The sequence below is a fragment of the Molothrus ater genome, chromosome 4 (genome assembly GCF_012460135.2).
Source record: "Molothrus ater isolate BHLD 08-10-18 breed brown headed cowbird chromosome 4, BPBGC_Mater_1.1, whole genome shotgun sequence".
Lineage (NCBI taxonomy): Eukaryota > Metazoa > Chordata > Aves > Passeriformes > Icteridae > Molothrus > Molothrus ater.
The window spans coordinates 57,410,695-57,433,309 of NC_050481.2; the positions used below are offsets into that span (position 1 = coordinate 57,410,695).

The 22,615-nt window shown below is 41.5% G+C and overlaps 1 protein-coding gene across 10 annotated transcripts in view; it reads left to right on the forward strand.

The window, feature by feature from the left end:
* The first annotated feature begins 1,340 nt into the window (after positions 1 to 1,340).
* The window catches only part of PROM1 (prominin 1), a 62,836-nt gene continuing 41,561 nt past the window's right edge, over positions 1,341 to 22,615 (forward strand). For 4 of the 10 annotated variants that reach the window (XR_004980094.2, XR_004980096.2, XR_004980098.2 and 1 more), the window contains exons 1-2: positions 1,342 to 1,447; positions 8,043 to 8,456. Coding sequence is in view for 4 of the 10 variants with exons in the window: in XM_054514628.1 (XP_054370603.1) it covers positions 8,237 to 8,456 (220 nt within the window). In the remaining 6 variants the exon portion in view is untranslated. Of the gene's footprint in view, positions 1,448 to 2,410; positions 2,469 to 2,595; positions 2,696 to 8,042; positions 8,457 to 22,615 lie in introns of those variants that run through there. The other 6 variants (XR_008508326.1, XM_054514629.1, XM_036382034.1 and 3 more) reach the window with 4 other exon arrangements.

The window sequence follows — 22,615 nt, forward strand, 5'->3', positions numbered from 1 at the left end:
CTTCTATTTAGAGCAAGGTTCATGCAAAGCTTAAGACAGGCACTGTAATTCTCTTTGTCAGACTCACTAATTTAACACATTTGTCCATTGGCTAAGGTGTTCTGTTTTCCCCAAGACTCTTGTAGTTCCTCTTTGACACCTGGCTTAGGGTGCCTATGACAACTACAACAAGAACTTGGAAAAGAGCGTTTCTCTGAGCTCTGTACCACTCCATTTTGGGTTGTGCCTTTACACATCCTCCTGCTGAACAAGCTAAGATTAACTCTGTTTGGGATAACTGTTCTGTGTGCAGCCAGTGTAGCAACTTGTTCTTTGATGTGCATTGCTGGCAAATGCCCCGAGCTGAAATACAGGTAGGTTTCAGCAACGCCGAATACTGCCTGCGGGAAAACTGTTCGATGTTTGGCCAGGCTTCAATTAGCAATGCAGAGTGGTGCCACAGCTATAGCCTTGATTTGTTTCTGCCTGCAAAAAGGAGACTAACTGCCTTCTCCATCAGTTTTTTTTTTTACTGATTTCCAAGGAACCAGCATAACCTTGGATGTCCAGCAAAAATTCTTGCTTTGTCTTGCAATGCATTTGTGATGCTGAATAACAGAGGGTGTAGTAACAGAGGAAAGAATCGTGTTCATATTTTACTGTTGCAATAGAGGAACCACATTAATACACCAAAGTTGCAAATACAAATCAAAAACACAAACAAATCTGCACAAGGCAGAAGGAAAGCACAACGGCCTTTGAAAGCGTATGTTACTGTATTGCAACCTGTAAGAAAAACACTTCTCATTTTACCAGTAAATCACTGGCCTTCGGGAACAGAGAACACTTAGGAACATAGATAACAGTCCTAAAGGAAATGCTAAACCCATCAGGAAATAAGGACACAACTCGAGAGGAGTAAAACAAGATTTATTTTTTTTTCAAAAGCTAACGGAGTAAGTCATCTTGATGCGAAGATCTCGAACCAGCCCCAGAGGCACTGGCCAAGGGGAGACGGCACGGCCATGCCCCCGTGGGGCGGTGAGGCGGGATGTGCCTCGGCGGAGCCGGCCGGGGGTCCGGGCGTGGCGGAGCACCTCGAGGGCCGGGAACAGGGCGGGAGCCTGCCCGGCATGCAACAGGTCCGCGACCGCAGGCTGCGGGCTCAGCCCGACCCGCTCGGCTCCGCTGCAGCGGCACGCAGCCTATCCCGATCTCCAGCCCCGCTCGCCCAGCACATCCCGCCGGGGTTAAACCCCTGACGCTCCTCCTCTTCCTCCCCCCACCATCCATCCCGGCCTGTCGGGGTGGTCCTGCAGCCCCGGCCCGGGGCAGAGCCCGCCCTCCGTAATCCATGCGCGGGCGGCACCGCCACCACGGCTGCTGCGGCGCTCTGAGGCGGAGCGGGCTGCGCTGTGCTGTGCTGGCCGTGCCCCGCCGTCTCCGGCTCGCTGTCCCCTTTCGACCGGTGAGAGCTGGGGGCGGGGGCGTACGTGAGGAGGGGTCCCGGGCAGCTCCGGCGGGGCCGTGGGGGGCAGCAGGCGGGGATGAGGCTCCTCCGCCTTCTCTCGCTGCGGGCGGGAGGTCGTGGCCGGGAGAGCGCGGCTCCTTCCCTCGCGGGAGAGCAGCGGCGGGCGGGGGAGCTCCGTGAAGCCGAGTGAGGGGGTGCCGGGTGGCCGTCGAGGGAGGCGGGTGCCCGAGGGAATGGGGCTGCCGGTGGGAAGGGATCCCAGGGGGCTCAGCAGAGGCTGGGAGAGCGACCTGTGGGAGCGGCGGGATGGAGGCGCCCTGAGAGCGCGGGGTGAGGCGGGGACAGAGGGACGGCCGGCGGGCAGGTCAGTGCTGCAGGGGGCTGGGGAGCGGCTGGCGGGAGAGACGGGTTTGGCCGCGAGGAGGGGGCTGCGGCACGGCGGGGGGACGCGGCCGGTCCGCGGGGAGCCAGGGCGGGTCCGCTCGCCGAGCAGAGCGGGGCGGCGGGCACGGGGTGCACATTCGCTCCCGGGGGTCGTGTGTGGTGGCGGCTGGGGAGGGGTCAGCTGTGAGCCACCGGCAGATGAACGGAGAAGAGTGGCGGGAGCTGGGCGGGGAGAGCCCCGGAGGTCTCCGGGGACAGGGGAAGCCACTCCGCGGGAAGGAGGAGGGGGAAAAGGGCGGCCGCTGAGGGCACCTGCCCGGGGCGAGGCGGGCGGGGGGGGTTGTCTGAGCCGCCTCGGGGAGGCGGACGGGGCTGTGCTGTCCTCGAAATTGGCTCGTCAGGGGCGGGAGGCTGGGGGAGCAGGGAGGTGACCCACAGCCTGGGCTCTGCGGTGGATGCGAGCGGGGAGAGGGCCCGTGAGCTCCTGCGGGCTCCGCGCTCGGCACGGCAGCGCTGCGGCGGTGCCGCCCGCCTCGGAGGAGTTCCCTGAGGCGGTGCTGCCGCTGCTGCCCGCTGTGCACCTGGGCAGATCGCGCCTGCCCGCCCCGGCTGGCCAAGCGTCTCCTCGGCCGAGGTGAGCTCTGCAGTGAGCCGGGGACCTGATCCGAGAGCTGGGGAGAAGGGGCAGTGTGGTAGTAAACATGGGCTGTGTCTTCTGCACACAGATGCAGAGGAACCAGCCGGTAAAGAAACTACCACATCGGTCGGTATTCCAGCAGAGGCAGAGCTGCGGTACCCGCGCTCCTCTGCAGTTTGCAGATAAGGACGAGGCAGCCTGTTAGAGGAAGAGGTCTCTGCTGTGTAAGTAATTGGAAAGAACGTGAAGGAAAGGTTTGGTTTCAGCTGCTAGTGAGAAACGTGCGTCGTGTTGCCGTACCTTGGTGTTGGGACACGTACACAGCCCTTATCAGTTCACACTTCCCAAAAACTGTCTGTTTATGGGCTGGACTTACTGTGTTTTACAGTAAGTTTTCTATGGGATGCTGGAAAGTAATTTAACAAAGAATGATCTATGAATACTGGGGTAAATGCACCACTTTATCCACAAGTTAAATAAATTATTTGGTTAGTGAAAATGTACTTTAAATATTTAGGCAGTCAGCTGCAAATCAGACGTGCTTATACTTGGGAGAAGGTATCTCACCTGGAATTTTTACAGGTGTGCTTCTGCTTGCAGATGGCTGTGACTTGTAAAACAGAAGAATTTTTTGATGTTGCTTTTTTAGTTTATTGATTTTGAAATTAGAAGCTGTTCAAAGCAAACTGGATTCTGAATATTCAATTTTTCCTGACCCAATCCAATATTTTGCTTACTTGATTTGAACATATAGCAGGCAAGTCAGATGGGTACCAAGGCTGCCTTGTGTGGAAGATGCTATTTGTTCAGTTTTTCTTAGTGCTGCCAAGTTCTATTCTGCAGTCCCTGGTGTTTAGTGTTTATCTGCTTCTCAGTTGTCCTATGGCAACAGGTTGTAATTGTTGGTAGGCCTAGGCAGATTTTGTAACAGAAAACAATATATTTTTATCCTGCCAGTATCTTAACTTGGGCTTGCTTGTGGGTCTCTTGAATGGGAAGGTGGTGGTGTGGGTTTGGTTGTTTTTTGGGGTTTTTCTTTCCTACTTAGGAGTTTCAGTCTGCCTGTAACTCTGTTTTGTGGCTGTTTTAATTTCACTTCTGGTGGTTGCTGGTATGGTGGACAGGGATTATGGACTTGGATTTTCAAATGTGTGATTGAAAAAAATGTAACATATGTACTCAGAAACCTTGTGTGGGCTTCCTATGGACAACTGCACCTACCACCATCACAGCCCAGCCTGGTTCACTGCCAGCAGGCATCCCCATTGAGCTTTAGCAGTGTAGCCCCTGGCTGATTGAATTTCAGTTCACGGGGTTAATCATGGTTGCATCGCTGCACTGCAGTGCTGTGTTTGCCTGGATTGTGGTGTTAAACAGAAGGAGGCCAGTGCCATTGGAACAAAGAGCTGCACATCATGCTGCCTCTGAGCTCTGTTATTCACACTTGGCGTATCATGGAAGTTGCTGAACTAAACTCCAGCTCCTTTCCCTTGTTTAACTTAAAGCAGAGGTTGGTTTTGGAAAATACTTTTAGTAACAGGATAGGATATATCTGAGATGATAGTGCTGCTGCGTATTTGAGTGATGGTGTTCTCCACAGGTAGTGTTTAAAAGCCCAGGAGTTATGCTTAGTGACTTGTACATATGGAATATTAGTGTCAGCCACAGAATAAAATGCAAAAGCTTGAGTCTGTTCCAAATGGCCATTTGCAAACCACACATAATAATGAAAATCTTTAATTTATTTTAACTTGTTAAGTACTTCACAGGGTGTGCAGTAATGAAATTGGTAGCTTATTTAATAATTACTGTAGCATTTCCGAATTTCACACAGCTTCTCTTCATTCACTGTTTACTTGAACTTGGGGAGAGTTGTACTGGCAGTTCCTGTAACTCATTGACTGTAGTGATGCCACACTGTGTCTGAGGAAATGAGATGCCCACATGCTGCAATGAAGATTAGCATAAACTGCTATTCAGTTCTCTTTATTTGTGTCACTCCTGTGTATGTAATTTCTGAGGTTCTCAGAATTACAGATTTCAGGGACAGATTTTTCCTCTTTAATGCTGTTTGTCTAGCATATTTACTAATAAGCTCCCAGCTAAGTTTCTTTTAGATATCAAGAAAAGGAGAACTGCTGGGAGCTTTTTACATCTGAGTTATTTTTTGGTGGGTTGAATACTTATTAGATGCTCAGAGGCATCTTAAGTTACAGGTTTTGTAGTGTTTCTGCAAGTTCCTGGTTATTATTATTAATGTAACCTTGAAAATGAGTGTTTTATGTAGCATAGAGAAGAACTGGTGTCAGTCTGAAGGAATTGCCCAGTATAGATTGTCTATACCATGTTTACTGTGATATATTTGCCAGCAAAGGGAGAGGAAGAGAATATGGTTATAAGTCTGCAGATTTGTTGATTTGCAGGAAATTCACTTGAATTTTATAAAAGCTTGACTGAAGACTGTGTAGAATTGGAAACTTAGGTTTTTCCACTAAACATTGTTAGTTTTCTCAGTACAGGGATTGTCCTTGTCTTAAAAATGCCCACTTGGTTAATACATGACTACTTACTTCTAGAAGGTGTAGTCATTGTTTTCCTGTATTGGGAGAACATTTTAACTGTTTTATTTGCCTGTTTGTGTAATTAGATAGACTTTAAATTGTCTTTAATCTAAAATCTTAAAAAAAAAGCTGTGTGTGTACTTTATCTTCTTCTGCCCTCTCTCTAATATAACAGGGCACTACAGAGAGCTTTGCCTTAAGGCACCAGTTAGAGAAGACATCATCTTATCACTTTCATCTTTCTCAACCACACCTAACATTTCACTGAAAGGGATGCTTTTGCATCTGTTTCCTAAACTTTTGGAATCAAGGCTCAGTTACCATGTGTGAGCTTTTTCTCCTGACTCACTGAAGTGCTGCAACTTCAGTACTTCAGAAATCTCCAGAAAACTCAACCTGACTTAGAAAAAATGTTGAAATCTCTTTTTAAGGGAAAAAAAAAGAACTGTTGCCTTTGAGTCCCTAAAATCAAGAGCCAAACAAGGTTAAGGTGATAAAAAGTGGTTACCATGTAATGAAGGTCTCTCCAGATGCACAACACACTGACATGCATGCTGAAATTACATTGAAAATGTACATGTGATATAGGGCTTTTATGAGCTATAGGGCTTTTAAACTTCTATAAGTTTAGCAAATTAGCATAATTGACAAGAATCCCCAAACAGAAGTACAGTTGATGAAGTAATTCCCCTCTTGGTTTGACCCCTTCTGAAGCCCTCCCTTTCCTTGCTACTAGGTGTACCTTGTTTATGTCTAACACATGAGAAATTGTCTTGAGAGGGTGGCTTGGCCCTTGATTCCCAGAAGAAGCAAGATCAGACCAGGCCTTCAGGAATTTGTGTAAGAGGACAAGTACTAGAGTTAGCTAGGAAACTATATAGCTATACAATAATAGTCCAGAGCTATGAATATATATGAGGAATATATGTAAAAACAAAGGTAATTTTGGCATCAGAACAGTAGTGTATCAAACTTGCACAATTTTCACTGTTCTGCCACAAAGGCAAAATGATTTTTTTTGTCTAGTTGTGGTCTTGTGATATTTTGTACTGTAGGTTTCCTGAGATTTGATAGTAAACTGCAGCCTAAGCAGTTTTCACTTTTTGACCAATTCCATGTTCAGCCTTAGAGCAAGATGTGCATATGATAAAACTTCACTAAAAAGTATCTTCTAGGCTGAAGAAAACTAGTCTCAATAAAAAAATTAAAGGAGGAAAATGAATATTTTGGATTTGAACTATTTTTTTCTTTCATTAATCTTTAACAGAACATTCTTTTCCATGGTATTATGTGTTCTAAATTACTGTGTGCTTGTGTTGAGCATATTTCAGAGGGGTTGTTAACATCACGTTTCCGAATCAGGGTTGGATAATTGTGCTAATCATAGCATTGTTACTGTTCATTCTTCTTGGTTTTCATAAGCCATGAGGAAGAAAGATAGATAGGTTTGAGTGTTCCCTCTTAACTCATTTGAGCATTGTAGAAACAAAACAGTCTCCAGGTCTTTGGTCTGATCTTGTATTTCTTTGTTCCACATTTTTCTTGACCTATCCTTTGGGTTCAGGCAGCACTGACTACTGAACAAGCTTGCAATGTGGTTTTGAATTCTTGCAAAGTACTGGTTTTCAGAAAGGTAGCTGGTGTTTAACCAGAGAGACTGTAGAGCATGGAGAGATTTAAGTCTCACCTTACTACAGGTTTGAAGTCTCTGTCTCTAGCATCTCTTTGACCTGGAAGTACCTTGAAAGTGAAGATGTTGGCATAGCATTGGGCTGACTGAAGCCATGAGGTGTTTGTGTTATTTTGCTGTCATTCTTGCTGGTGAATGGTCTGAATACCAAGGTGGAGATGGAAAGGTTTTCTCTTGGGCAGTGCTGCTGGAAGGGGCAGCAGAGGCCCAGCTGTGCTTGGGGAAGGCAGCTGGTGCTCTCTGGGTGGAAGTGATGTCCTGTCATGAGCAGTGTGCTCCCACATGGCCCTGCCACGGCACTCTGGGAATCAACAAAGGCATCCCAAAGAGAAGCTGGGCTGATGGGTGGGAAGGTCAGTGCTGTGCTCACTGGCACACCCATCAGGTATATGCAGCCTCCAGAACCAGAGAATGGCAGCAGCTCCTCTGTTGCCTTTTATTTGGTCAGTTTTGGTCTGTTTCCTCAAAGGCTGCTGTTGCACACCGAAGTGAAGGAGTCTTACCTGGCTTCTTGTAGATCAAGACATGGTCACTTAATTTGTTGGACAGCCAGGAGTGTTTCTGTTTGCATTACTTAAGTAGTGGTAGATTAAGCTGATGTGATTTTGTAGATTCAGAATATTCTTAAACATTTTTAACCATCCAAAGTCATCTTAATGACAGTCAGCTTTAGCAAGCTGTAAATAAAAATCGTTGACTTCTCCAGTTCCTAAGGAGAGCTTTGGGATAGCTTGAATGAATAGAAAGTAATTGCTGATGCCCATTGTCATCTGTCAAGAGGGTGATGTCTCATTGGCTTTGGATTTTATTTTTGTTTTGGTAACTTTTCAGTGATGTATAATTTTTTTCTTCAATCTTGGAAAACAGTTAAGAGTATCTAGGATTGAAGGTTTTGCTAAAAGGTGTAAATTAAAGAAGTACAGGGTATGACTTGTAATAAGTGTCATCAACTACAGAACCATCAGGTGGTAATTAAATGCATTGTGTAATTGTTGTGACATGACATATTGCACTTAGTCGAAGCGCAATTCATGCAATGCTCCTTTAGTTTTGTTTCCCTTGGAGCTGTATCAACGTTCTCTTTGTTTTTGAAAACTCACTGACCTGGAACTGTGCATAATTCTTTTTCCACCTCTTTCAAGTACAATGTATGTAGTATAAGATATTATTCACAAGCCTCAAAATGTTTTTCTTCCCTGTCCTGTCAGGCTCACTTTTGCAGCTGTTGATACGTTCAATTTCCACAGAAGATTGCAGGTTGTCTTGCACTTTGCTATTTGCTTGCACATGTGCTAATGAGCTGTTTCTTCTTTTTGCCAGAGATGGTGCGCTGAGTCATTTTCACAAGAGGCTGCTGTTCCACTCTGAAGTAAAAATACATTGAAGAATTGAAGGTGTGAGAGTGCACCAGCATTGTCCTGGCTAGAAAGCTGCTACTCAAGTGAATGTATTGAAGATTTCTAGACTTGGTTGGACAAATACCTCTACCTCCAGTTTTATGAATACTGCTCGCTATGGCTGTGGAACTCTGTTTGCTGCTGCTGCTGTTTTGTGGAAGTACAATTTCAGAGGTACAGCCTATATACAAACCACCTCCTGGAACTTTGGATTTTGGATTTGTACCAGCCAAGACCTATGATACAGGTGCATACCATGAACCTGGGGCAATAGGAATTTTGTTTAAAATAGTACATGCATTCCTGTACTTAGTGCAGCCAAATACTTTTCCTCAAGGTAAGTGGATAAACTATTTCTGTTTAAAATACAGATTTGTTATTGATGTTGTTATATTGATTTGTTATATTGAAACACCCTGTCGTTGATACCAAGGCCATAATCAGGAAGTAAAATCTATGAAGGGCTTTGTAAGTAGCATATGCTATGGCTTGGAAATCTGTACAGTTGTGTATAAGAGAATATTTTTCTGCTAAGCATAATGGGGAGGAGGTTGTTAATGAAAATGAAATGTTGGTGACCTTTCACAGAACTTTGCTTACAAATCTCAGAGCTGTCACTGATGGATTTGAGGCTTGTTTTCTTAACTGAAGCAGCATGAGATAGAACTAGAGGATAAGCTGCTTTGTATTTACCGTTAAATACATAAGAGACAGCTGAATTTTTCACACTGTGATAAACAGTCAGATGATTATAATATTATAAGATTTAGCCCAGGAAATTTGAAATAAATTTCATATGTTTCTATATATGGGCATCCATGGTCAAGTTTTATGTAAGAGCAGGTCCATTACATAGCCATGTGTAGTTTCTTGTTCCTTTGAAAGCTGTCAGGTTAAAACTTGAAACTGCACTTGTTTTAATGAGACTTTTTTTTCCCTTTGTTTCTTACTAATCTGTCCCTTCTAAAGGAAAACTTAAGATGTTGGAGAAGTGTGTGCAACCTTATTGAGGTTGCATTGATCAAAAGTTGCTTTTGGAAACTGTGGATTTGGTAGTTTTATCAACTGAACTTTCAACATGCTTTTTGTTTCACTTAGCTCTTAAAAGTGTTAATGCTTCTGTATAATACTGGCATTTAAAATTGTATCAAGGTGAACCTGTAATTAAATAGAAGAATGGCTTTGGTTTGAAACTGATTCCTTTTGGTGGTTTAGCTGCAACTTTGTATAAAAGATGTTTATATTATTTTGTAATACAGTTTTCAATTTATACATTTAAACTTTTAATAATATAAAGCCTTAAATTCATTAGTGTAATGGGTCACATATCTATATAATATCTGTGAACTGCTGTTTGCTGGGATTTTTGACATTTCTTCCTGCATCTCTGACGTAACTGTAGAAGATTGAGCTCAGCTGAACTTGAATGAATAAATTCTATTTGGGCAAGCACTCAGCATCCCAGGGGTTAACCAACAGAATAATTATTCTGCAATGGGCCAGAAAAAATAGCCTTTCTGAAAACAGGCCAGAAAAATGGCCTGTTTTCCTGCAGGATGTGTGTTTTGAGCAGATCTTGCACAAGGTGTAATGAGGGCAGTTGCATGAAGGTGACAGTAATCTCACTTTTAGGAGGCACTGTTTCCAGATACCTCTGCTTCTTTTGCCTCTTTCCTTCTGTTAAATGATCAGGTGAGCTATTTGTGTCTCTGTGAGACCTGATGGTGAGGATTGCCATCTGCATTCAGCTCCTAGAAGCAGGCCTCCACCCTGCCTGAAGCTCTGCTTGAATGTTTTGTTCTCTTACGCTTGTGGAAACTTGATTTCACTGAGACATTTACTGTCTTTTTATATTACTAAGAATTTGGTCTGTAGTCTTGTATGTCAAAATTAATATCTTATGTCCTAAGCATGTGAATAATTAGTGAGTATAGACTTTATGGTCAAGGTTGTTTTCTGGTGGGACTGCTCGTAATAAGTTTTACATCAAGTTGGTATTGTGAACTCCAGCATTAAAGAAGTCAAGAATTTGTTCTTAGCTTGTAAGCTTTGAACATCTCATACTTTTCCCTACTTCCTCGAAGATACTTTTTGCCAAATCAGGTGTTTTCAGAACTTTGCCTTTGCTGTTTGCATTAAGTGAAGTCATGTTCCCATGGCCCCACATACTGCACTGCAAAGCACAGATTTGGCAGATCATGTTGGTTTGAGTCATACCATTTAATTGGCTAATCCCCATAATCTCTTTTGCCATATGCTGTTCTATTTTCACATTCACTGTATTAATGGTGCAGTTACATATTTAAAATGGGTGTTTTGTTTTGGTTTTTTAAAATTGAAATAGAGTTAATTCTGATTCAGAGATGAAAATAAACATGATGACAAATGGGCACAGAAATCAAGCCTTTTGATGTTTCTATTTCAGACTTCATGGTTCTGATGGGACTGGTGCTTCAGAACAGTTAGCTCCAGGTTGATGCCCCAATCTATTGCATATAACCACAACATAGAGAAGTATCATTTGTATGTAAGCCTTGGCAGCAATCACTTAGACCTCTGATCTTGGTAGGCTTATATTTTTTCCTAATATTTGGGAGTACTCAATGTTCAATTTTCCAATGTATTAGTACTCTTACCTGGGAGGAGAAGTCATAGGATTGTCTAATTGCATGTAGATACTCCTGCCTTTGTAAGTCATCTTCTGATAGTGCTCTGATGGATAACATTCATAGTCCTTCAGTCCAAAGTATGCCTTTATACTTCATACTTTTATGCTTTATGTTGTATAAATATATACTATATATTTATACATACACTATACACCTTTATGCTATATTATTATGCTATGATAAAAAAAGATATTAAGTAGCTGAGAGTCTTTGGGAAGTGTTATTCTTAATTGCATGCTGCTAAGACTCAACAGTTGAATCACTTAAAGGAAAAAATCAGTCAAGAAATATTTTGTGAGATGGTTTTTTTCTAGTTACATCTAAGAGTAATTATTTATTACATCTACGTAATTATTTATTCTCTTCTAAATTTGTTCATGCCGTCAAGTTTGTGGAAATATAACTTTAATCTAAGTTTAGATTTAATAAGTAAGTTATTAATCAGATTAAATATAGTTCTCATGTAAAATACAGTAACAGAACCAGGGCAAGGAACTGTAACGCCTTTAAGATTTTTTAAATTGCTGAATCTTTAAGACCAGCGCTGTGCTCTTTGGATATGGCAAGAAACTAGCTCAGAAGAGGTGAATTAGGATATCTGATTGCAGTGCTTCAGTGAGTCTAAATAGATTCTGCTTTCAATTCCACCAGTCAAATATTTTTGTACTCATTACCAGATGATGTAGTGCTGTAAATGGGAGTGAGTTAGCTCTTATTCAGGGAAGCAGCCTCCACTTTGAGTTAATGATACACAAGAGTGGAAAAGACTGGTCACTGGTTTGCTACCTGAGGCTCAGTAGGTGACTTTAATCCCAGTGTGCCTTTGTTCCTCCATGGTAATGATTGTGCTGCTACTCCTTTTGTTGAGGACTGTTTAGGATAGAGGCATCATTTTCCTTCTTGTTAATAACACCACTTAAAGAGATGATAATAGGAAAATTACAAGTTCCTTCTATCACTTAGCTAAGAAGGAGGACATCTAACAAAACAAATAATCCGTTTTTCTTACATAAAAATTCTCATAAACTGTAGCATTGATTTATTGATAAAGTTGTCACTTCATGGTTGTGAGATGGTGCATGTCATCTGTTGTGCTGGAAGCCACCAGATATGAACTTGGTATGGACAGGGCATGGTCAGTATGATGCTGTGGCTGCTGTGAATTACCATAGTTTTGTCTTTGTTCCCATGGAAATAGTTGTTAGTTGCAATAAGAGAATGTTAATCTGAGTTTCCAGTTGCCAGCAGGCTGTGCCCAACAAATCTTTGGCTTCACAACTTGTGTCTTGTAATAAAAATATGAAGCCTTCACAAAGGAAAGAAGCAGGGAATAAAGCTCCTGCTCCTATTTTTAGGAGAAATATGACAAAAACTTATGATCCTGTTTACCTTACCCTACTGTAGCAGAACATACTGCAGAACAATTTTACCAGTTAAGTTACAACTGCTTTTCTCCAGCTTCTGACTTTTGCTCTAGATAAGCATTTCTGCTGAAGTAGGAGTTCAACTTAAATGTAAAAGTCAACTGTTGAATGCAGATACATTCTGGGCAAAAGATAGTGTGAAGAGTTAAATGTACTGTTTGCTGTGGGGAACAAAAACAAGATGATTTTTAGACCTGGACTAAACCTCTCAGTTCTTTCTGACTGCAGAATCTTGCTTGCTGAACAGTTTTATCAGACTGAGGATCAGAACTTGAATATTTTAATGTCAAGTCCTGTGTTTGACCCCTTTTGGTCTTTTTCTCCTTATCTATTCAGCCTTTAAAGCAGCTGCAGATTGTGAAGTTCAGCAGGTTAGTCTTGTGTTATCTCAGTAATAAATCATATGAGTGTATTCAGTAATTAAATTATTTCCAGATATTTTAAAGAAGAAACCTGTAACTTGATGTGAAAATAAACTGTATTTGTAGCTAGTATAGCTGTAATAGAAAATGGATATGCAAAACCCTTTTGTTTTGGGTAGGTTTGATGAGAACCTAGGATACTGACTTTGTAAATCTATTGGCTGTATTGAGGCTCTAAAGCAAGTAATCAAAACACTTTATCACCCCCTCACTTAAACTTAGTAAGGCAGAATTACTTTGTGTGTGCCTGTGTCAAGCTCGCTTCTCTGCCTTCTGTAATTCTTCAGTGCTCATTTTTACTTCAAGTTTGCTTCCTGTTAATAATAAGTCTTCCACAGCTCCCCTACAAGAACAAATGTGTATGTCTGGATGTTGGAGCTAAGCCCAGTTATTTGTAGTTGGTAGTGCCCTTTTAAACTTAATATTTTTTCCCAGGAATGTTGAGCATGTCTGCACAAGGTGAGAGGAATTTGAGAGGATTGTGAGAGAGGATTGTGCTCTGGCTCTGACTCTGCAGGTGCTACAGTCCAGCACCACAAAATTTTGCACAGGTACCTACAGCCATTATAATGTTTCATAAAAACATAATTTAGGATATCCTTTTTTCCAGTTGTGTGAAGTTTCAGTTTTAGTTAGGATATGATATACTACTTTTTTTGAGCTAGTGATTGATAGCAACCCCCTTGTGCTGGTGGGTTAGTTTTCCTAAAGCTTACATCCTGGAGCTGGGTTGGGAGCACAGGTGGAACTGGTGCAGGAACAGAGAAGAGGGGAAGAGCAATCTGCCCATTAGTAAGTTAGCTGTTGGATTGGCTCAGTTCTGTTGTCAAGTGACAGTCAGTGCCTTCCCTCCATCCCTCTGGTGTTTTTCCACAGCTGTGAGTAGAGCTGTGGTGTGAATTTAGAATAATGGCTTAAATGTGAATATCAAAAATGCAGGTGTGACAGGTGCACTGCAAAATGCAGTGACAGGTGTTATATACAGTGTTGGTGGGGATTTGGGATAACAGTGCTCCTTTATTTGGAAATACAGGTATATATTGAAAGAAATTTCTTGTATGCAGTGTTGGAAATACTGGGGAAGATGGAGCAGCAGGAAGATAGGAGATAATTTAGCCTCTTCTTTTCTCTGCCCACTCATATACATTTCAGGAAATAGTGTTAAAAAAAAAATCACTGCTCATTTTGTGTTGGGAAGTTAAGAGCTGCTCTGCTTGGTGACGTGCCCATGTAAGCGAGGAGCAGTCTGAGAACATTTCTGAAGCAGATTTAAGGCTGGCTTTTTAATTTTCTTAGGCATCAGAAGAGTAATTCTTTTTCCCCTGATTTATTCAGAATGGCAGAGTAACAGATTGCTTGTCAAAAGGACTTTCTGTGGGCAGGGAGGAGACAGGGGTTTTAGGGAGGGGAGGTTTATATAGATGATCTGCTGGAGGTTACCACAGAAAACTGCAGTTGCAAAGGTTAAGGCTTCTCTGATGCCTTCCTGCTGACTTCTTTAGGATTATGTAAACAAGGAACCTCTTTTGAAGAGAGGCATTTTAGGGAAAATATGGAAGTAATTTTTTAATCAGTATAGCATAGTTGATAATGTGAAATTCTTGCTCTTTATGCCCAGCTGGAATTCTTTCTTTACAGTATCCTCAGTGCTTGCCCTGATCTGTTGTAATTCTGCCTGCCAGCTCTGCCTAGGAGAAAAAACATGCTTTGACAGCAATTGGAAAACATCAGTTCAACTTTACAATTTTAACACTTAGGACAGAAGGGAGAAACTAGAAAAAAAACAAACCTCAGGCAGAGCTTGAGGGCACTGGGTTACTTTCCATGGGAAGGGTACTTGAAAGTGGCATTAGCACAGATGGCTGTGGTAATTCCTGCAGGGTACCTCAAACAGCCATGCCTCTTGGAGTTCAATAATAATCAAAATTAAAGAGGCTTATTGTGTGCTACTCAGCTCCTATTTCCCCAATCTAAACTGCCTTCTCCCCATTCCAGATGAGGCAGCTACATGCTTTCTGTCTGTGGGAACATCTCTGGCCAGTGGGTTGGACACGTTCTGTGTGGAGTACTGAGGAACTCAGGAAGCCTGCTGATAGTTACAGCATGGACAATCCTTAAAACTGTCCTGACCCTGGTCTGTTTGTCTGTGGATGTTAGTGGGAGACACAAGGTGTAGCCAGAGGGCTGATCAGCAGCATTCCCTGCTTCAGTATACAGGGGATAAGTTCTGGATGCAACTAAATCCAGGGGTGCTGACTACAAGGAAGGGAAGGGTGTGAGTACAGAATGAATGGACATGGCCTTCTTTGTCATACTAAATAGAGTCTTCATTGGTGGGGTTTGCATATTTTTTTTTTTAAAAGCTGAAGTACTATGTTCTGGAAATGCATTTATTTAGATAATTAGCTCCATTGTACTTTTAGTACCACTAAAAGCATGATAGCTTGTGTGAGACTTGCAGAGCATACCTGCAGCACCTCCTATAGTGTGAAGTGGGACAGAACAGGTTTTGAATCAGCCACAGTGTCTGGCACCATGGATGAACCTCTTGGAAAATTACCAGCAGCTGCAGACATCTTTTGGGTTTTCAGGCAGCTCTACTGAGGCACCATGGTTTTTCTCAGCTTAGCAGTGGCTACTACTGTGCTGTTTGTCCTGCCCCTTCATTTAATTTTTACAGCTATCCACATAGTGCTGAACCTCATTCTCATTTCTAACTTATAGCTCTGGAACTGATGGGGGTGGGGGGGAATATCACTGAATTTATTGGAATTATGTTTGCACAAGCTTCCAAGGGACTTCTCAGTTCTTTTTTATCATTTTGGCTGCTATGAAGCATTTTGAGTTAATCGTATGAAGTACTGTACAGAGACTGCCCATTATTGGAAAGACAGTCATTTGAGCTCTCTTTTCTTTGTTACAGAGCATCATAATAAGATAGCACAGCCTAGCACTATTAAATTTCTCTGGTGATTTGCTTAGGTGGTTGTTCACAGAAAAATAAACCCCTAAGTCTTGCTCAATGATGGCTTTTTCTTGAATGATGTCAGCTGAAGTAAGGACACCTTGATGGATCTTTGCAAGAAATCTTTCCACAGTCCTGCTAGTCAATTTTCTTTACATTGAAAATGACAATCAGTATTTTTTCCTCTCCCTTCTTCTCACTATTGTTTTTTCTCATCTTTTCTCAAGATGGTCTGTGTAACTTTCAGATTGTAACCACAGTGGTGCCTTTTCCAAGTGAATGTGCAGCATTCAAAAGTTGCTGGAGCAAAACAAATGTGTAAATGTTAATTATACTTTTAACAGTATTGAAATTTTCCATATATGTATTAAAGCTTTTGAGTATATTTCTTCCTTTTTCCAAAAGTGAGTTATCTTCATGTTAGAAGAGAAACCAGGTGCCACAAATGTCAGTCAGTGTAGTTTAAGCTGACTAATCTATCAGTAAATACATTTTAGTGTAAGCCTGCCAGGCATAAAAAAGCCCCACAAACCTACTTTGATACCTTTTTCAATAAGCACATAAATTTCTTAACTCGAAACAATTGTGTGATTAAATTATGACTTGTATTGCATCATAACATAGTCAGATTCTTTCTTTTGACAGAAAACGTACAAAATTACTTATTTGGTGAACTTCAAAATGTGATTAGAGCTGTGAATGTGAATATTGCTACTGCTATCAAGTATTGCTTTGGCAGTTTAACTCAGCTGGAAGGTGCCTGCACTTGTACCAAATAAATCCAAGCATCAGGCCTAATGAGCTCTCTTCAGAGTAGCAATCTTTACTCTTGCTTTGATTTTTGAGTGAAGTAGTGGTCTCTGTAATGCTTTGAAGCAATATGTATGCCCCAGTTATCAAACATATGTGGAAAGTTGTGGCTCCTGCAAAAATGGGGAAGTGGAGAAAGGGAATTCTGAGGAGTCTCAGGGAAGCTGCCAGGATGCCAGTCACTGAGGTAATCTGGTCAGCAGGTCTCCAGCATGTCATTCTCAATTAATTATCTGTGTTCATATTTCCAATAATCCAAGTTATGCAAGAGAGGATTTTCTGTGCTTTCCTCAGTTTACAGCAACTCCTGAGGAGATAAAGGAAGAGAAAAAATGTTGTTCCTACAGTCCAAATATTTACTACTTTGATCAACAAGTCCATTATGTCCACACAACCCAACCAATCAAGAAGTTGCTGAGCCTGTGCAGTGTGCTAAACCAGACTGACATAGAGTGCACCAAGTAAATCTCTGCCTGTAATCTGCTGTAAATCCTTACCAGATGGTGGCCTAGGGAGAACTTGAGGTAGCTACTGCAAGCAAAGCAAGTGGCAAAAAATAGCTGTCATGGCACAAACAGTGTGCTACTGAAGTTTTGTTGCCTTCAGAAAAAGAGAGAATGTACTTTCTGTGTGGAATACTTCTTCAAAGCTTTCAACTCCATTTTGTGTCTGCGTGATGCATGCAAATTCATTGCAGCCTCCTAAGGAAGGATTTTTCTAAAGGCTTCTATTTCTTTTTTCTTCTTCCAAAACTTCAGCAAGAACAGAACTTCCTTTGTAGCAAGGAACAACTAGAAGGCCCCTGTAAAGGTTATTTTCAAAGGAGAAATCTTTCATTCCATGCATCCTGTAACGGTTGATATTGTGGCTGTTTCTTTTTTCTTCAAACCTTTTCCTTGGCCAGGCTCTTTAACGTTGTCTGTGCGTGTCAGTGGAAAGCAGAATGTGCCTAAGGAGAAAATGTGACTGTGCTGAAGAGGAACCTCAAGTTAAAAGCCTCAAGTTTGGGGCAGCTGTGTGGTGTGAGGATTTCCTGTGGAGGTCTTGAAGTACCAGTTTGGTCCTCCTAACTACTAACTTCCATTTTTGGGAAATGGGGAGTGTTTTTTGTGTGCGTGAACTAAGTTCATGGGCTGTTACTTTTATCTGATCCACTGCTGTATAATTTATTTCTTCAGTAGACCAGTGTTGTTTTCTGTTAGGAAGGGTGTAAAGGGAGTCTCCTTAATTTCACATTCCAGTTACTTTGGAAGCTGTTGCTGCCATGCAGTTCCTTGTTTTCAGCAGTTCTACCATGCTTAGTCCTACCTGTGCTCTGGCTAAAGCTCTCCCTGTTAGGCCATTTCTAAGGTTTCAACCCTGCTCATAGCTTTTCATCTCCTCATTACCTACTTAATATTGCATCTCTGCTCCCTTGCTGTCTCTCATATCCTTGCACTGCATGCAGTATAATCTAAGGTGCCCTTCTACCATCTGGTAGCTTGTCTTTGCAGTTATGACTAAAGCAGCATATGCTTTACAAATCTGCCGAGACCTTAAAAATGTATTTATTGTGTTTTTGCTTGTGTCATACTGTGTGTTGTTGAATTTTGTGACAGCCAGAGTGTGGTAGGATAACAATATGTAATTAAAGAATGCAGAGTAAGAGAATGGGAATGGACAGGGATCATGTTGATGAGAGGAAACTGCATGCTGAAGGCATGAAGAGGGTGACTCGGCAGATTGCCATAGCAGATGAGAGGTTAAAATACTTCAACAATTTAGTATGTACTTGTTGGATTTTGACCTCCATTCAAACAAGTTTTTCTGGGCATGGTGTAATAACAGGTTATAGGGCTTTATTTTGCACGTTAGTGATGAAGTACAGCAGTGAAGTTCCTTTCTTAATTGTGTTTTTCTCTTGTCCAAAAGGCATGGTGATTTTTTTGCTCATTATTTCTTTAGTGCACGTGAATGGGTGGTTGAACAGAGAATTTCCTTTCACCACCTCTGTAATGGAAATGGGTGATGTTGTGTGTGGGCTACTGAAGCAAGGGAAGATGTGTGTGTTGTTCAGGAGTTGTGCTCAAAGAGAAGAGGGTCAGAATTGCCTCTTGAAAGGATCAAGAGGGTGGAAGCTGAATCAACCTGATGTTCCCAGTAACTCAATGGAAAGAAAAAAGTGAATTGTATATAGAGAGACTTTGCCTAAAAAGATGGGGGAGAAATTGTCTAAGGAGGCTGAGGTTTTCTTCTTAGTTCTCTTCTAAGGACAGGGGCTATGTTCCAGGTCTGTCTAGGAAAATACTGTGAAGAGGGGAGTGAAGCTTTTCAATCTGAAGTTGGAAAGGAATAGTCTGGACTATATGAGTGAATGCCTGGATTAGATTCCTTATCTGTGCACCACAGTGATCTCTGCTGTGTGGGAATTGGGAAGATCTCCTTGTCTGTGAGACTTCCCCCTTGTCCTACACAGTGAGTTTTCTTCCTGCTGTGCACAGAGAGGACAGAGCACATGGGGTGAGCAGAGTGAGTGTGTCAGCACCTCCCTCTGTGCAGTCAACAGCCATGCATGATGGATTCTGCACAGCCATCAGCAGGGCTGAGCTCTCACCTTGCTCTGCAGTGGAACTGAGGGAAGTGATGCTGTGGGATTAGGGCCAGCAGGAGTGAGCAGAGCCCTCATGGAGGCAGGGACAGTAAAGGGGACCAAAGGTAATCTTGGGTTACCCTAAAAAGAATATCTCTTCAGTGGGAGCCAAATCTGACCATGGTAGAGGCTTTGGGGAAACAACCAAAGCCCCATTCAAGTCAAAGCAAGTATTTTAAAATGTCAGTAAACTGAACTTGCTGTAAAACTTGCTTTAAGATACCTAGAAGGTTTTTGTCTCTGATAAGTCTGAAAGGCTTTCCTGGTTTTATTGGCTTTGCAGGAGATACTCATTAGTGTGACTCATAATTAGGAAAAAACCCCCTAGTTTGAAGTCATTTTAGTTCATTAATGTCAGGCTAATTGACCTATATTCAGAGAGGTTCTGAACTGTTCAATGTATATGGAGTCCATTGACTCTATCTATAGATAGACAGGAATGGACTGAAATATTGTTTTATGAAAGAGAATGAGATATGAATAAAGTAGTTACTAATTGATCATTTGTATTATCTACGTAATTCTCACCTGTTGTTTGGAAAAAATCTTATTTTAGTGCAATATGAATGCTTCAGTCATGGTTCTTATTGGCTTGTTTGAGACCTTTCAGAATAGAAACCTAATATATTATGTATAATTCCATAATATATTATATTTATGCATAAAAAGACATTGATTTCTGGCATAATTTGATTAATGTTGGAGTTGCACTACAGCTGAACTGGCTCAGTGGAATTTTTTGAGTGAAATGAAAGCATAGCATTCCCAAAGGTTTTACTCCAGCTATTTTCCTGTCACCTAGATATGAAAAGCTTTCTTGGCAGAAGAATTTGTAATTAACTTCTGTTGGTACTTAATTGCCAGACAGATAATTTTTAAATCTCTATTATTTTTGCTATCTCTTTCTGTAGAGCAGTTCTCAGAAGCATACTTAGTGATAACCTCATTTTCCTGTGAGAGTAATGAGATATTCGGTCTATAGACACAGTACTCCTGCAATGCAGGAGTTAGTGATTATGTTTTCTTAACTGGAGATCCTCAGAGGTACTTAATATTTCTTCACAAATTGCATTGGTAAATTAAGAGTTCATCTGGCTAGTTAGATTTAGTAGGGCAGATGGCATTTTGCATGTGTGATGAGAGCAGGAAGGATTCAGCAAAGCAGTAATGTAATTAGCTGTGTAAATGAGCCTCACAAGGTAAATCTCTTTAACCCCAATGATAAAATGTGTTTTGTGCTAGAGCTGTGGATTACTGGTCCTGTGAAACAATGTGGACAGCTAGTCAAGCCAAGATTTCAGGAGTAATCCAGTTAATTTGGAAATACAGGACACCACTTGTTATCACACCTTCCTAACACTTTTCTGTTTGAAACAGAAATAGGCCTCAGGATGGTACTCTGCCATAACACAAGAGAGAGTTGTGTGGAGTTACCTGAATTCAGTTGTAAATAAAAGCTTATTTGAATGCTAGAGATGAGATGCTCCAGCTAGGGAGGAAAGATGCTTCATAAAAGCAGGCCAAAATCCCAGGCTGAATAAAATGAGAGTTGAGCTGTCTTTTCACTGTGCTGCAGTGAGCAGTGTAGCCTTATGTAGCTCCTGTTTACACAGTACCTGGCACAGGATGTTCCCCCAGTTTACCCTTGAGCTCTGCAGTACTAACTGTGATTATCATCAATGTGCAGTAAAACCTGCAGAATCACAATGGTTTGGGTTGCAGGGGACCTTTAAAGATCATCTGAGCAGGGAGGATTTTGGTGCTGTGAATTCACCAAGGCCTGTTTGTGCCTACAGCTATGTGAGTAGCTGCAGGTCATCTCACATTCAGTTCTAGCCAAAAATATTTTTATGGGAATATAACTTCCACTTTTCATTTGAAATTAATCAAATGGGAATATGTCTAACCATGTTGATATTGAAAGCTATAGAAATAATAAATTCATGGTAAAGACTGGTCAATCACTGTGTGCTGCCTGGTTAGAAAAACACCCTGGAGCATCATGTTACTTCTGAAAAATCATTGCAAAGTAATCAAAGTAATGAATCTTTATTCAGCAGAGCAGTCTCACATTCTGTAAAATTAAGGGGAAAAATAGTCTGTGTAGCAGCCCTTGAGTTGTGCATGAAACCTGTACTGTTCTTACTATTAAATTTATTCAAACCACATGGGAACCTTTTGTACCAATTTTCAGGCTTTCTTGTTTATTAACCTAAAGATGTTTTACTTTCTGATGAATAAGCTTTAGAATCTCTAAATGTCAAAATAAGGTATGAAGTGCTATTTTCTGCATGAGTTTGTTATAGTGTATTCATGTTGACTTCTGTCATTTTTTTTGCTCACACGCTATAAAATACAGAAACAGTATAAATAAAACTGTGAATCAGGAACACTCTGAGCAATTTAAGCATATCACAAGAAATGAGAGCAAGTTTTGGGTTGTTTTGGTTTGAGTTTTTTAAGTATTGTCTCTTCTGTGTGGAGATACTGCAAACCTGACTGGACATGGCCCTGGGTAACCTGTGGGGGGGTCACTCTGGCCTGAGCTGGGAGGCTGGACTGGATAATCTTGAGGGGTCCCTTCTGTTCTCAGCTATTTCTGTTTCTCTTGAGTAGTTGCTTTCATGTGCATAATGTGTACCAGCAAAGGTCCATAAATCTGTGTGAGTGTGGCTGTGTGTTTATACAAGTATGTAAAACTTCATGTAACATGTTTGGGGGTTTGGGTTTTTTTAATGTTTAACTTACTATGGGGACAGACATTCAACTAGGAGAATGGATAAATGCCTTCAATTTTTATTTAATGGGAAAAGCTAGTATTTTTAAGATTTTCTTGTACCAATTCTCAATAGTAGGAAATGTATCGAAGGACATTTTTGTCAATAGTAAAATCTTGCTTTCTTTCATGCTTCCTGGCAGTATTTTCACTACTGCACTAAATAATTTATAATGGAAAGTCATGATTGCAGGATAACTTTGGAATATTTCGCACTGGAGGGGACCTTCAGACATAATCAAGTTCAACTGTTTTACAAACCAAGATGAATGTCAAAGTTAGGGGTAGCCTGGAAATGAGAGCAGGTTGCTGGGGAGTCTTCAGGTTGCCTTCAGAGTAGCTTAAGGGAGAGTGATGCCACAGAATCTTGGGCACTTGGCTCCTGCATCTGATCACCTGCACACAGTCTGTGCTGCTTCATGCACAGAGGATCACAAAACCTTTTCCTTTTTTATTCCTTCCTATCACATTCTAATTTAAGCTGGTCACTTTCTCATTAGTGGTTTTCTACAATGCTAAATAGTTGAATCAATATGTTAAAAAGAGAGTTGTTTTACCCCTTTTCCTGTTTGCTGAAAGCCATCTAGCTGCAAAAAAAAATATATTGCATTTATTATTTCATGCAGCCATATTTCTTAAATTTATTTACGTGGCATAGAAATCAGCAGGAAGAAAGAAATGTTACCTCTGCTGAAGAAGAAAAAATTGTCTAACAACCAGTGTGAATTACATCTTTGGGGTTTGTGAAGTTTTGCCTCACTTAGATTTGTATCTCCTGTTACTGAAACTTTCAGAGAAGCA